This window comes from Athene noctua, chromosome 18 (assembly GCF_965140245.1).
Source record: "Athene noctua chromosome 18, bAthNoc1.hap1.1, whole genome shotgun sequence".
Lineage (NCBI taxonomy): Eukaryota > Metazoa > Chordata > Aves > Strigiformes > Strigidae > Athene > Athene noctua.
In genome coordinates this window covers 3,011,903-3,025,403 of record NC_134054.1, presented here as the reverse complement: position 1 = coordinate 3,025,403, position 13,501 = coordinate 3,011,903, and the positions used below count along the sequence as shown (strand labels likewise).

General features: G+C 58.9%; 1 protein-coding gene across 6 annotated transcripts in view; it reads left to right on the top strand.

Annotated features, from left to right (window-relative positions):
* The window catches only part of ARHGAP44 (Rho GTPase activating protein 44), a 31,008-nt gene extending 17,532 nt beyond the window's left edge, over nucleotides 1–13,476 (top strand). For 2 of the 6 annotated variants that reach the window (XM_074922206.1, XM_074922212.1), the window contains exons 7-20: nucleotides 453–570; nucleotides 2,045–2,279; nucleotides 3,057–3,184; nucleotides 3,330–3,441; nucleotides 5,216–5,297; nucleotides 6,188–6,268; nucleotides 6,354–6,467; nucleotides 6,606–6,697; nucleotides 7,377–7,557; nucleotides 8,139–8,156; nucleotides 8,469–8,690; nucleotides 10,541–10,680; nucleotides 10,783–11,151; nucleotides 12,735–13,476. In XM_074922206.1, coding sequence (XP_074778307.1) covers nucleotides 453–570; nucleotides 2,045–2,279; nucleotides 3,057–3,184; nucleotides 3,330–3,441; nucleotides 5,216–5,297; nucleotides 6,188–6,268; nucleotides 6,354–6,467; nucleotides 6,606–6,697; nucleotides 7,377–7,557; nucleotides 8,139–8,156; nucleotides 8,469–8,690; nucleotides 10,541–10,680; nucleotides 10,783–11,151; nucleotides 12,735–12,883 — 2,041 coding nt within the window. In that variant the 3' untranslated portion in view covers nucleotides 12,884–13,476. The remainder of the gene's footprint in view (nucleotides 1–452; nucleotides 571–2,044; nucleotides 2,280–3,056; nucleotides 3,185–3,329; nucleotides 3,442–5,215; nucleotides 5,298–6,187; nucleotides 6,269–6,353; nucleotides 6,468–6,605; nucleotides 6,698–7,376; nucleotides 7,558–8,138; nucleotides 8,157–8,468; nucleotides 8,691–10,540; nucleotides 10,681–10,782; nucleotides 11,152–12,734) is intronic. The other 4 variants (XM_074922208.1, XM_074922209.1, XM_074922211.1 and 1 more) reach the window with 4 other exon arrangements.
* Nucleotides 13,477–13,501: the final 25 nt, after the last annotated feature.

Sequence of the window (13,501 nt, the reverse complement as noted above, 5' to 3'; positions counted from 1 at the left end):
GGAGCTGGGATGACCCTTGGGATCATCCCGTGTCCCAGACACTGTGCTTTGGGTTTTTCCTGGAGCCGTTGGGCTGGCCAAGCCCCTCACATGACAGCATGCCCTGGGTAGAGGTCTGGGAGGCGTCCGTACTTCCCAGCATCATGTCCAGGCTCGCCCATCACCTTCCTTTCTCCTCCTGCCTGGGTGGGGCTTGTTCTCCTGCTGAAAATAATTGTATAATTAGAGCCCAGTGCATGCAGCAGGTTGTGGGGACTGGGGATGTTTTGGGTTGGGAGTGGATTCGGCATTCCAGCTGGGGTTGGGACCATCTCCGTGGTGCTCAGCCTGGGGACCATGGTGGGCTTGGCTGAGGGGGGTCCCTGGGCAGCCCTCCAAGTCTGCTGGGATCCAGCCACCGCTCTGCACGGGTCCCCATCCCTTGCCGTGACAGCTCTGCCCTCTCTGTGCAGGTGGCAGCAGTCTGCAAAGTCCTCGGGTTTGGCCAGCAACCTGCAGCCCTCGGGCGCCAAAGCCGATGCTCTCAGGGAGGAGATGGAGGAGGCGGCCAACAGAGTGGAGATTTGCAGGGTACCCGGGATCCCGGGGGGGATCGCTTCTTGCTGAGTGGGGGGAACTTGGTGTCCTGAGCACAGCGGAAAACCTGCAGCCTCTCCTCTTACTCTGTTCTTCACCCCTTCCTTACCCCATTGCCCGGGATGAACACTCCTTCAGCTGGTCCCCTGCCCAGACGCAGCCTGGTGGCAGTGGGCGATGCTCACCAGCCAAGCAGGGTGTCACCGGTTCCTCTGTCCCCACCCTCCATATCCCTTTGGAGGCAGAAAGCATTCCCTTCCCAGGGCACCTGTCCCGGCAGGAGCCGGCGAGCTCAGCACCGAGCACACCCACCCCTGGCACAGAGACCCGTGGGAAGTGCTGAGCCCCCGTGTGCCACCCGGCCATGCCACCCCCCGCCATCCCACAGGAGCACAAGCCACCCAGCTGGTTGTGTTGGGTGGGAAAAGTGTCTGAGCGAGGGGGGACGCTGCTGCCAGCACCTTCGTCACAGGCTGTGGGATTCAGCGGTGAAACCCACAGGCAATTTTGTGTGGCTTTTATATTCCTCTGGGGCAGAATATGCAAAGGGCCGGGTGAACCTTGTGCTATAGGTTTTGGACAGGTTTTGGGCAGGAGATGGAGCTGGGTGCATGTCTTAAATCCTGGTGGTTTTCTCCAGGGCCACAATCAGAATCTGTGTAGCCTTTAAAATTCAGCCTCAAACTCATGCTCTGTCCCCCCATCTCAGAGCATCGCAGCCCCACGTGCCCAGCAATTCTCAGCAAACCAGCTGGGCCAGGAGCTGCCCCCAGTATATTCACTGTACGGATGATGGGTGTTGCAGCTGGGACATACCCACAGTGTTTTAAAAACCTGCTGGTTCTCCTCCAGTTGAGTTGTCCAAAGGGATTCTCAGAAAGGAGCAATTCGGGGACTCGCAGAGTCTGTTTTGTGTGAGGACAGAAACATGTGTCCTGGTGCCAAGGGGCTCGTTGCAATTCAGAGCAAGAAACACCCAATGCCCCATCAGCCTGGTCTGCACTGAGTGCTTGGATGCCACCCCCAGCAGCTGAGCAGCAATTAGCCCTGTGGTTAATGAGCCACTTGCATGAGAGGAGCAATGCAACAAGGTGCTGGGATGAGCAAACTTGGGGTTTAATTTGTGCCCTGCAGCCCTCTGGGATGTGCAGCCTTTGGCTGACAGGTTGTTTCCAAGTGACTTTCTCTTCCAGAGAGCTCATTGCAAAGCGCTGGATAATTGTGGGCTCTGGAAGGAGAGGGGAGGCAAGCGTGGAGCCATTTGCACGGCAGCAGAAAGCAAACTCCCCTGGTGCTGCTGTATATTAAACATCCCAAGCAGATCTCAAACGGGTGCTGCAACATGCCACATGGCATGTTGACTCCTGGTGTGACCAAACTGGTCCCTCCTGGTGGCCTCCAAAAGGAACATCACGGTGGCATCAGGGCAGCACGAGTGGGATGGCGATTAATTCTCTGCTCTCTGCAGGACCAGCTCTCGGCTGACATGTACAATTTTGTGGCCAAAGAAGTAGACTATGCAAACTATTTTCAAACCGTAAGTGCCACCCATCCCCACGGGACTCCTCGGTCCCCGGCCCCGGCCATAGGGGTGACAGCCGGTGCTGTCTCTCCCCCCCAGCTGATCGAGGTGCAGGCAGAGTACCATCGGAAATCCTTAGCGCTTTTGCAGAATGTCCTGCCTCAAATTAAAGCCCAGCAGGGTAAGTGCCCGCGGGGTCTGTCCCGCTCATGCATGCGACACCGAGGGCTCTGCCTCACGCCGGAGCCGCGTGGGGCTTTGCTGCGGCGATGAGCGTGGTGCTGGGTTTGTGGCACAGCATCCTCTCTGGGCTCGCCCCTGCTGCATCCCGCCTGCCCGAAGCTGGGGAGGGCATCTCCATCCTGCTCGGTCACAGGGGGCAGGATCCGGCCAGCTTCACAGGGAGCGGGTGAAACCTGCCTGAATATCCCCATCAGGCACAGCACCGGGGGTGGGAACCCAGCGCCAAGGGGGGGGTCTTGGGGCTTGGCTTTGCACTGTGCGACCTCCAGAGGAGCTGGGCTGGGAGACCGAGGTCACAGCGCATTCCCCGGGGCAGGGCTCGGGGTGCTGCCATAGCTGCAGCGAGGCAGGGAGTGATTTGTATTTTATTTTTTTCTCTCGATCCCACAAAATATTCCTGCCTCAAACTGTGATGGAAGAAGGGGGAATATATTGCAAAGGTTTGCTCGTGATTGCTCCCCCCGGAAAACGTTATCCAGCCCCTTTGAAATGTCCCGTGTGATGATTGGAAAACATTTTGTTTGGATTTCATCTTTAAAAAGCACTTCCTGAGCCGCCGACAGAGGTGCGGGGTCCTGTTGTTTTAGCAACACCCAAACGGAGTATTTTGCTGCCGAAACGCTGTGATCCAAGGGCCTTTCGGGGAGGGGATGCCAGATCCGGCACCGTCCCCGCCGTGCCCTCCCCCTCCTCTCACCCCCTCTGCCTGTCACAGAGGCGTGGATGGAGAAGCCCTCCTTCGGGAAGCCCTTGGAGGAGCACCTGGCCGTCAGCGGGCGGGAGATCGCCTTCCCCGTGGAGGCGTGCGTGACGATGCTGCTGGAGTGCGGCATGCAGGAGGAGGTAGGGCCCGTGTCCTACCACCCTCGGTTGGGCAGCATGGAAGGGGACATGGGTACCTCCGAGGTGGGAAGAAGGAACTGGGGGGGCTTTGGGGACATCCCCAACCCCAAAGCTTGTCCAACGCTCTCCCGTGTCCTCTGCCAAGGGTCTCTTCCGAGTGGCTCCCTCAGCCTCCAAGCTGAAGAAGCTCAAGGCCGCCCTGGACTGCTGCGTGGTGGACGTGCAGGAGTACTCGGCCGACCCACACGCCATCGCAGGTAGAGGCTGCCTCAGGGTGGGGGGTTGGTGGTATGTGGGACAGCCCATCCAGCCACCAGGCACCATCCCTGGGCACCCAGAGGGTGGTCACCAGTGATCACCAGTCTGGTTGGAGGCCAGTAACTAGCAGTGTAGTCCAGGGATTGATACTGGGTCCAATCCTGATTAACGTCTTCATTAATGACCCAGATGATGGGGCAGGGTGCACCCTCAGCACGTTGGCAGATGACACCAAGCTGGAGGAGTGGCTGATGCCATCCCGAGGTGCTGCCATCCTGAGGGACACGGACAGGCTGCAGAAATAGGCTGAGAGAGACCTTGTGATGTTCAGCAAGGGGAAGTGCCAAGTCCAGCCCCTGGCACCAGGACGTGCTGGGGGCCACCCATCTGGAAGGCAGCTTGGCAGAGATGGCCCTGGGGGTCCTGGTGGCCACCAAACTGGCCAGCAATGGGCCCTTGTGGCAAACTGAATGTGAATGGTGTCGGGCTGCATTGGGAGGAGTGATGCCCGCAGGTCAAGGGAGGTGATCCTTCCAGTCCTGGGCACAAGAGACATGGATGTACTGGAGAGAGCCCAGTGAAGGGCTGTGAAGATGCTGAAGGGCCTGGAGAGATGGCTCAGGAAGATCTCATCAATGTATATAAAAACCTGCAGGGAGGGTACAAAGAAGACAGATCTCTTTCAAGTGATGGCCAGTGCCAGGACCAGAGGCAGTGGGGAACACGGGAGGTTCCCTCTGAACATCAGGAGACACTTTGTCACTGTGGGGATGACCTAACACTGGCACAGGTTGCCCAAGGAGGTGGTGGAGTATCTCCATCCTTGGAGATACTCAAAAGCCATCAGGACACAGTCACAGGCAGCCAGCTTTGGTGGTCCTGCTGGAGCAGGGAGTTGGGCCAGATGACCTTCAGAGATCCCTTCCAACCTCAATCCTTCTGTGATCTGTCCCAGAGCCTTTTAACATCAAAGACAGAATATATGGGGGGCAAATTCAGGTGAAGAAATATAGCTCTTGGTGGAATTGGGGGCGTTTAGGAGTTACCATCCACCAAGGAGCACAAACCCCAACCCACACATTCCCTCCCTGGCCAAGGGCTTGAGCAGTGCTTTTGGTCACAGGCGTTGAAGAAAACAGGGATGCAATCATAATCCAAGGCAGCAGTGGGGCCCTGGTGACACTAATGAGAGTGACACTAATGAGTGTGACACTGACCAGGAGAGGCTCTGCAGGAGCAGGGAGCAGTTGAGAAGATTGACACGTGTTATCATCAAGCTTGCCATCTTCTCTACCTCTAACAGGGTGGAGACCCTCTCCAAGCACAGATCTGAACTCGTGGGGCTGGTATTAAGCATGAATTGGGTTTAAATGCCAGTCAGCTGCTCCCCTCCTGGGCTGGTCTCTCTGATGGGTGCAGGATTGGACCCTGGTTTCCTGTTGACTACAATGGGAACCTCTTCCCAGTGTGAGGAGCTGCAAATGTCCTGGGCAAAAACGTGGGATGAAGAGCTGAGAATGCCGCGTGGAGGCAAGAAGAGTGGAGGGAATCAGGGGGCTGCTAAGAGAGACTGGGTGGAGGTGGCAAGGTGGTTGCTGAGGTCAGGGGATGCTATGGGCTCCACCAAGCCAGGGAAGCTAGCGGGTGCTTTGGGATGTGGTGGTGGTAAGGCTGGGAGGGATAAGAGTCAAAATGCTGAGGAGCAAAACCACTTGGTGCACATTAGCTGGTGCCACCCGCAGTGCCGAGCCCTGTGTCCCTTGTGTGCTGCAGGAGCCCTCAAGTCCTACCTGCGAGAGCTGCCGGAGCCTTTGATGACGTTCGAGCTGTACGAGGAGTGGATCCAGGCCTCCAAGTGAGTCTGGAGTGTCCCCCTCACTCCTCTGTGACATGCATGGTGGCATCTTGGGCTCTTATGGATGGTTTGGGGGCCATGAGTTATTTCTGACATGGCTTACATCCACTGGGGATATCTGAGAGCTGGGAGGGTTCCTGTGATGTTCCTTGAGCATGGTGGGTCCTGGCAGTGAGGGTGGCCCTGGTGTCCCCTGACCCTGATGTCCCCAGAGCACCCTGGCCAAGGTGGCTGAGCTCTCCCAGCACCTTCCAGCAAGCCCTTGGGTGCTGGGCGCTGGTGTCATTTCTGGACGGGTGTGTAAAGCCCAGGGGACAGCTGGCCAGGGGAGCTCTCACCTCCTTTTCTGGGGTGCTCTGCACCATGGAACCCCCAAGCCCAGCAGAACTGGGCCAGCTGAGGTGGCACCATCATGTCTGCTCCGCCATGGGAGGTGTTTGGGGTATGGGGATGTCGGGCAGAGGGAGGTGGGAGAAGGAGCATCTCCTTTTGGGGTGGGAACCACCTCAGTAGTGCCTCAATATTGATCTGACCACACCCCCCACCTGCCCTGGGAGTGCTGGAGCACAGCAGGGACACAGTGGTGGCTCAGTGGAGGGGACAGTCCCTGGGGGTGGCATGGGGGGGAGTGGGCTGTTGTTTTGGGGAGCTGTTTGCAGTAATGTCCCGTTCCAAAGCAAACACATCCCTGAAACACAAACCTCAGGGGGTCTGTGGAGGGGTGGGGAGAGAACAGTATGCAGTCTGCCACCAAAGGTTTCCTCATTTCGGATGGATTATTTGGGGTTAATTTACTTACATAATGTTGGTGGTAGCCCGAGGGTCTCGCAGGGTCCCCGAGGGCCTCAGGTTGGGGACAGGGGCTGAGCCTCTCACCCACGTCTCCGCAGCATCCCGGAGCAGGAGAAGCGGCTGCAGGCTCTCTGGAGTGCCTGCGAGAAGCTGCCCAAAGCCAACTACAACAACATCAGGTGAGCCCGGGGCTGGTGGGACCCGGGGAGGGGCTGGAGAGGGTGCGATGCTGATACAGCGACACAGCTTGGCTCTGCTCTCCAGGTACCTGATTAAATTCTTGGCCAAGCTGACCGAGTACCAGGACACGAATAAAATGACACCGAGCAATGTGGCCATCGTGCTGGGGCCTAACCTCCTCTGGCCACAGGCGGATGGGTAAGGTAGCCAGGTGGAGAGCGAGCGTGCCAGAGGGATGCTGGGGATGGGGGTGAGGGGGGTCCAAGGGCCAGGATCCCCCTGAGAATAAGGCTGGGCTGTGGTGGGGTTGCTGAGCTGCTGCCCTCCCCCTTGCAGGAACATGACAGAGATGATGACGACTGTCTCGCTGCAGATCGTGGGCATCATTGAGCCGCTCATCCAGCACGCCGACTGGTTCTTCCCCGGAGGTAGGCTGTGCCCTAGCAGGGTGGCATGGGCTTTGTGGGACCTCCCAGCCCTCCCTGGGGAGCAGGAGCTGAGCGCCCATACTTATTTTTGCCATCCCCCTCTGCTTGGGGCTCAGGCAGAGATCCGGCAAGACTCTGAGCCCAAGCCAGCCACTCTGAGAACCCCCAGGAATGCCTGTGGTGCCAGTCTGGAGCACAGATCTGATGGGGAGCGGCTGAGGGAGCTGGGGGGGTTCAGTCTGGAGAAGAGGAGGCTGAGGGGAGACCTCCTGGCCCTCTGCAACTCCCTGCCAGGAGGGTGCAGAGAGGGGGGATGAGTCTCTGGAGCCAAGGCCCCAGCGCCAGGCCCAGAGGGAATGGCCTCAAGCTGCCCAGGGCAGGGTCAGGCTGGCTCTGAGGAAGGATTTCTGTGCAGAAGGGGCTGTTGGGCGTTGGAATGCGCTGCCCAGGGCAGGGGGGAGTCCCCATCCCTGGAGGGGTTGGAGAGTCGGGTTGACCCAGCGCTGAGGGATCTGGTGGAGTTGGGAACGGTCAGGGTGATGCTCATGGTTGGACTGGAGGAGCTTCAAGGGCTTTTCCAACCCAGATGATTCTGGGATTCTGTAATACTCCCCCATCTCCACCCCTCACTGAGGACACACAACCCAACGTGTCCCCCCTCTCCTTTCCCCCTCCCCAGACATCGAGTTCAACGTGACAGGCAACTACGGCAGCCCCATGCACGTCAACCACAACGCCAACTACAGCTCCATGCCCTCCCCGGACATGGACCATGCCGACCGCCGGCAGCACGACCAGGCACGGCGGCCCCTCAGTGTGGCCACGGACAACATGATGCTGGAGTTCTACAAGAAGGATGGGTAGGGTCTTTGCGGTGCCAGGGTTTGGAGAGAGGCAGGAGGTGGCACTGCCACCACCCTGGGAGGGGGTGGCAGTGGGCTGGTGGATGTTGGGTGGTCCCCGTGAGTGGAGGGCCCCCTGCTCTCCGTGCTGGGCTCTTGAGGGTGCTCAGGTGAGCCCAGGGCTTGGCGCCTGCCCCCAGCCTGCTGGAGATGGCAGTGGGGTGGCCTGTGATGTGGCACTGGGGCTGTGCCACGCTGGGGTCAGGTACCCTGGTGTCCCCAAGGTCTGTGGGCTCTGCTCCAATGGAAAGTTCCCCACACCCAGGCTGTGTGTGCCCCCCCTGTGCCACCTCACAGGGGCCGCAGACAGTGAGGTGGGCTCCAGAAAGCACCCCCGGGGCTCTCCCCAAGTCCAAAAACGGTCCCCAGGGCTCTCCCCATCACCGGCGTAGCCTGGTCCCCACCGTGCCCCTCCTACCCTCTCTCTCGAAGCCCCTTGACCTCACAGGTCCTTCTCCCAGCAGCAGGCTCTCACTCTGTGCACTGTCGAGTTTTAGGGGTTTTTTTACACTAATAATGGTGTGTTTCTGCCCATGCAGCCTTAGGAAAATCCAAAGGTACTGTACCCTCTGCAGTGGTGCTGGGACCCTGCTGGGAGGATGCTGGGAATGTGCTGGGATGGGGCTGGCTGGTTGCTGGGAGGGTGCTGGGAGGGTGCTGGTGCCTGCTGGTCACTGGGGAAGGGAGAGGTGGCCGGTGGGTGACACCAGCGTGTCCCACTCTGTTGCCATGGGCGTTAATTCCCAGCAGCTTCCTGGTGCTGGAGATGTTTTTAGGGACCAGGCACCCCGAAGGAGCGGGGCTGCGGCACCGGCAGTCCCGTCCCACCGGGCGGGTGCTGAGAGCCTGTCTCCATGTGTCCCCCCCAGCATGGGCGTCAGGGTGATGGACACCTCGTGGGTGGCTCGACGAGGCACCTCAGTGGCGCGCAAGGCATCCTCCACCCCTCCGGCCGCTCAGCCCCCCGCGCCGCCCGCCGAGCTCCCCGCCACCCCCCACTCGCCCATTCCTGAGCAGTCGCCGGACATTTCGGCCGCCCCTTCCCCACCTCCCACCAGCTTCGGCTTCCCCCCGGGAGCCGAGCGGACAAGGTAAGGCCGCCGGCACCCCCGTGTCCCCAACCCGGGCTGTGAATCCAGCAAAACAACCCCACGGAGGATGCCCGGCGTCCCCGTGGCCACCGCAGCGTCCCGGTCCCCTGCCACCCAGGACTCCCTGCGGGCCCCTTGCCCGGGGGCCACTGGGCCTGGGTGAAATTGGGGCTGGGGTGCGAGGAAGGTGCAAGGGAAAGCCTGAAGGACCCCAACATCCCCCGAGCCCTCGGTCTGCCCAGGGTCTTTGTCCGACTTTAATTTGCACGGGCCAGGTGGGAGAAGGCACCTCAATTCCACTTTTCTGCCCCAAAAAGGGGAGCTGAGCTTTGCCCCGGGGTGCACCCATGGGTGGGGGTGGCAGCCCCAGGTGGGTCGTGCCGGGGGCTGGCGTGGTGGGTGAGGCGTGAGGGGGGGGCTTCGGCACCAGGGGGGGCTCTGCCACCGCTCTCCCCTCTCCCCCCCTGCCAACCCTTCTGCTCTTTTATTATTTTTAACTGCTTTTGGTTTTGCTTTTTGCCCTTTTTTATGGTGTTTCATTTTGCAGCAGGGCTCACCTGGTGTCTAACAGCCCCCCCGCTCTGAGGACGAGCGGGTGCCCCCCACCCCGTTCTGGCCCCCCCCCCCCTCCTCCTTCGCTGCTCGCCCCCCCCCGGCCCCAGCCCTTGCTCCCTCAGCCGCTCCCTCACCCCGCGGCACTGACCCCAAAACGGGCTCCCCCGGCCCCCCCGGCCCCCCCGCCCCGCTCCCCCGGGGCAGCCGCAAGATCCGACCCCAAACCGGGGGGCGGGGGGGCTCGGTGGCCGTCACCGCTGGCCACAGGGGGTGCCGGGGGGGGCGGGACGCAAGCGGGCTGGGGGCTGCGCCGGGGCTGGAGCTAAACCTCCGCCCGCGGGGGGGCTGGGGGCGGGAAGGACCTCACGGCTCTCCCTTCTTTCTTCTACTGCTTTAAAAATTTTCCTTTTTATTTTATTATTTTTAAAATTTCTATTTTATTTTTTATTTTGTTTTAATTTTTCATTTCTTTTTACTGTACTTTTATTTTTCATGTATTTTTATTTTACTTTTATTATTATATTTTGGGTTTGTTTATTTTTATTTTTTCATTTATTTTTATTATTTCATTCTATTTTGGTTTGGGTTTTAATTTTCTTTAAATTTTATTTTAATTCTTCGCATTTTTAAAATTTTGCGTTACTGTTTTTTAAATTTTATTTATAACTTTTCTTTTCTTTTCTTTTCTTTTCTTTTCTTTTCTTTTCTTTTCTTTTCTTTTCTTTTCTTTTCTTTTCTTTTCTTTTCTTTTCTTTTCTTTTCTTTTCTTTTCTTTTCTTTTCTTTTTTCTTTTTATTTCTCTTTTTCTTTTTCTTTTTCTTTCTCTTTTTCTTTTTTCTTTTTCTTTTTCTTTTTCTTTTTCTTTTTCTTTTTCTTTTTCTTTTTCTTTTTCTTTTTCTTTTTCTTTTTCTTTTTCTTTTTCTTTTTCTTTTTCTTTTTCTTTTTCTTTCTCTTTTTTCTTTCTCTTTCTCTCTTTTTCTTTTTCTTTCTCTCTTTTTCTTTTTCTTTCTCTTTTTCTTTCTTTCTTTTTCTTTTTCTTTTTCTTTTTCTTTTTCTTTTTCTTTTTCTTTTTCTTTTTCTTTTTCTTTTTCTTTTTCTTTTTTTTTTTTCTTTCTCTTTCTCTCTTTTTCTTTTTCTTTCTCTTTTTCTTTCTTTCTTTCTTTTTCTTTTTCTTTTTCTTTTTCTTTTTCTTTTTCTTTTTCTTTTTCTTTTTCTTTTTCTTTTTCTTTTTCTATTTATTTTTATTTTCATTTTTCTCTTTCTTTTTCTCTTTCTCTTTCCCGCCTCCTTTCAAGCACTTTCCGGCCCAAGGAGCCGCCCCCCGGGGCCGGGCAATCGCGGGGCAGCCCCGGGCCGGGCGCCGCGCCGCAGCCGCCCCCCCCCGCCGCCGCCCCCCCCCCGCCCGCCGAGCAGAGCCCGCCCGCCCTGCGCAAAGGTAGGAGCGGGGCCGGGGATGGCGGAGGGGGGGTCCCCCGCTCGGTGTGACCCCCCCAGCACCCTGACACCCCCCCTTCCCCCCCTTGTCTGTGTCTCGCAGTGGCCAAGAAGCTGGCGCCCATCCCGCCCCGGGCGGCCGCGGGGGAGCAGGGGGGGGGGCAGCCCTCCCCCGCCAGCCTCTCCCCCACCCCCCCCAGCACCCCGTCGCCCTACGGCCCCGCCGCCCCCCCGGGGCCCTGCCCGCCCCCCGGGCCGCCCTCCCCCGCCCCTCCGCCGCCGCCTCCCCCGCCCCCCCCGCTCCTGCCCTCCCCCGCCGGTGCCCCCCCCAAATCCCGCCCTACCCCCAAACCGCGGCCGCGCCCCGTGCTGCCCCCCCCGCCCCAGCCCCCCCCGGCCGCCGCCGGCCCCCCCCAGCCCCCGGAGCTGCCCCGCCCGGACGCCGCGGGCCCCGGGGACAGCGCGCTGACAGGTAACCCCGGGGGGGGACCGGGAGCGGCCCCTCCCCGCGCCGCGGGGCTCGCTGGTGGCACTAACACGCGTCTGGGGTGGGGGGACACGGGGTTTGGGGGGGGTGGCCCCTGGAAGGCCGCAGTGTCCCCAGGAAGGTGACACCGGCCCTGGAAATGTAGAACTGTCCCCAGGGAGGTGGCAGCATCCTTGGGACCCTGGCGATGCCCTCGGGAGGGTGGCAGCGTCCCCCAGGATGGTGACAGTGTCCCTGGAAAGGCAGAACTGTCCCCTGGAAGGTGGTGATGTCCCCAGGAAGGTGGCAGCATCCCTGGGAAGGTGATGATGCATGTGGCAGTGTCCCCCAGGAAGGTGACAAAGGCTGACAAAGTGGAGCTGTTACCAGGAAGGTCCCCGGGAAGGTGGCAATATCCCTGGGAAAGTGGTGGTGCACTCAGGAAGGTGGCAGTGTCCCCAGAAGGGTAGCATTGTCCCCCAGGAAGGTGACAGTGTCCCTGGAAAGGTAGAACTGTCTCCTGGAACATGGTGGATGTCCCCAGGAAGGTGGCAGTGTCCCCGGGAAGGTGCCAATGACTGACAAAGTGGAAGTGTCCCCAGGAAGGTGGCAGTGTCCCCGGGAAGGTGCCAATGACTGACAAAGTGGAAGTGTCCCCAGGAAGGTGGCAGTGTCCCTGGGGAGGTGATGTACTTGGGACAGCGGCAGCCCTGGAAAGGTGGAACTGTCACCAGGAAGGTGGCAGCATCCTCGGGAAGGTGTACGTGGGAAGGTGATAATGACCCTGGGAAGGTGAAACTGTCACCAGGAAGGTAGTGATGTCCCCAGCAAGGTGCCAACATCCCTGGGATAGTGGCAATGTACTCAGGAAGTTGGTGACATCCCTGGAAAAGTGGAAGTGTCCCCAGGAAGGTGGGGATGTCCCCAGAAAGGTGACATCACCCCTGGGAAGTACCAGGAGTCACTGTTCCTGCTGTCCTGACCTCCCTGTCCCTGGGGTTTGTTGGGGGGGGCTGTGTGTGTGTGTCCCAGGGTGGCATCAGGGACACCTGGGGACACAGAGGCCAGGGGAGCATGGGGCCAGGCATGGCTGGGAGCCTCCCGGCTCTGGCCCAGCTGGCCGTGGGGTCCCGCAGAGCAGGGGGTCTGCTCCTCCCTCTGCCCCATCGTGGGGTCCCTGAGCTGGCAGCAGAGTCTGGCAGGCGCAGGCAGTACTTTTTCTAACAGGAGGTGGGTTGCTGCGCTCCCAGCAAGGGACAGTGGTGACACCGCCACCGCCTGCCTCGGGCTGTGGGTCACCTGCTGTCACCTCACATGTGCTACCTCACCCTGTGGGTCCCTTGGGAGAGGGGACAGCAGCATCACCTGCACTGTGTGGGAGCAGAGCAGAGTCGTGGGGGACAGGCAGCGTGTGGGGACAGCGTGGCCATTGGGACGGGTGGCACAGGCTCTGGCTAGGGTGGGGTGGCGCAGAGCAGGGACTGGTGGTGACATCCCTGGTGATGGCACTAACACGGCGCCAGCCCCAGAGAGATGTCCTGTCCCTGAGCCCCTGCCACAGCATCCCCCATCACTCTGCCCTCCCGCAGGTCTGCTCCGTTTTGAGGTCCCCTCCCTCCACGTCCCCCCAGATGCTGCCCTGTGCCGGGACCCGCCGGAGGCACCGCAGAGACTCTCGGGGCCGGGCCCAGCCACCCGGCAGGAGGAGGAGGAGGAATCAGAGAGCACAGCCCTATGACAGTGTCCCTGTCCCCAAGCTCATCCTTGCGGCACCCAGAGGCCAGCACTGGCCACCGAGGGCCACCGGCACACCAGTTCTGGGTGGCAAAGCGCCCGGTTTGGGGGCGGTCGCTGTTCTTTATTTGTGTTTCGCCTTATCCAGACTTTGCCTTTTGACTGGGTGCCTGCGTCCCCCCCCAAACCTGCAGCACCCACGGCCCTGGGGTGATGCCACCACCCCCTCCGTGCCCTGACGGCGGGTTGTCTCTGGAAAACAGCCAGGTGACAAGGAGCTCACCAGCGCTTTGCAGCGGGATTTCATTTCTTCGGCTTCTTCCCCCTCTGCTTGTTTGCCGGAGCAGGATGGGACCTGACCAGCAATAACCTGGGGACGCAGGATGTGGCCCCCCTGGGCTCTCAGGGTGCCGGCGGGCAGGGGCGTGTGTCCCTCAGCACCCGCTCTCCCCGTGGGTTGGTGGCTTTGGTCGTGCATGCGAAGACAAATTAACCTTTTATCCTTTCCAGAGAGATAAGAGAGAGATATATATATATCGGCAGAGATATATATATATTATATATTTGTATATATATATAGAAAAAATATATAGAGATTTGTTTTATTTGGAGCCATTCCCAC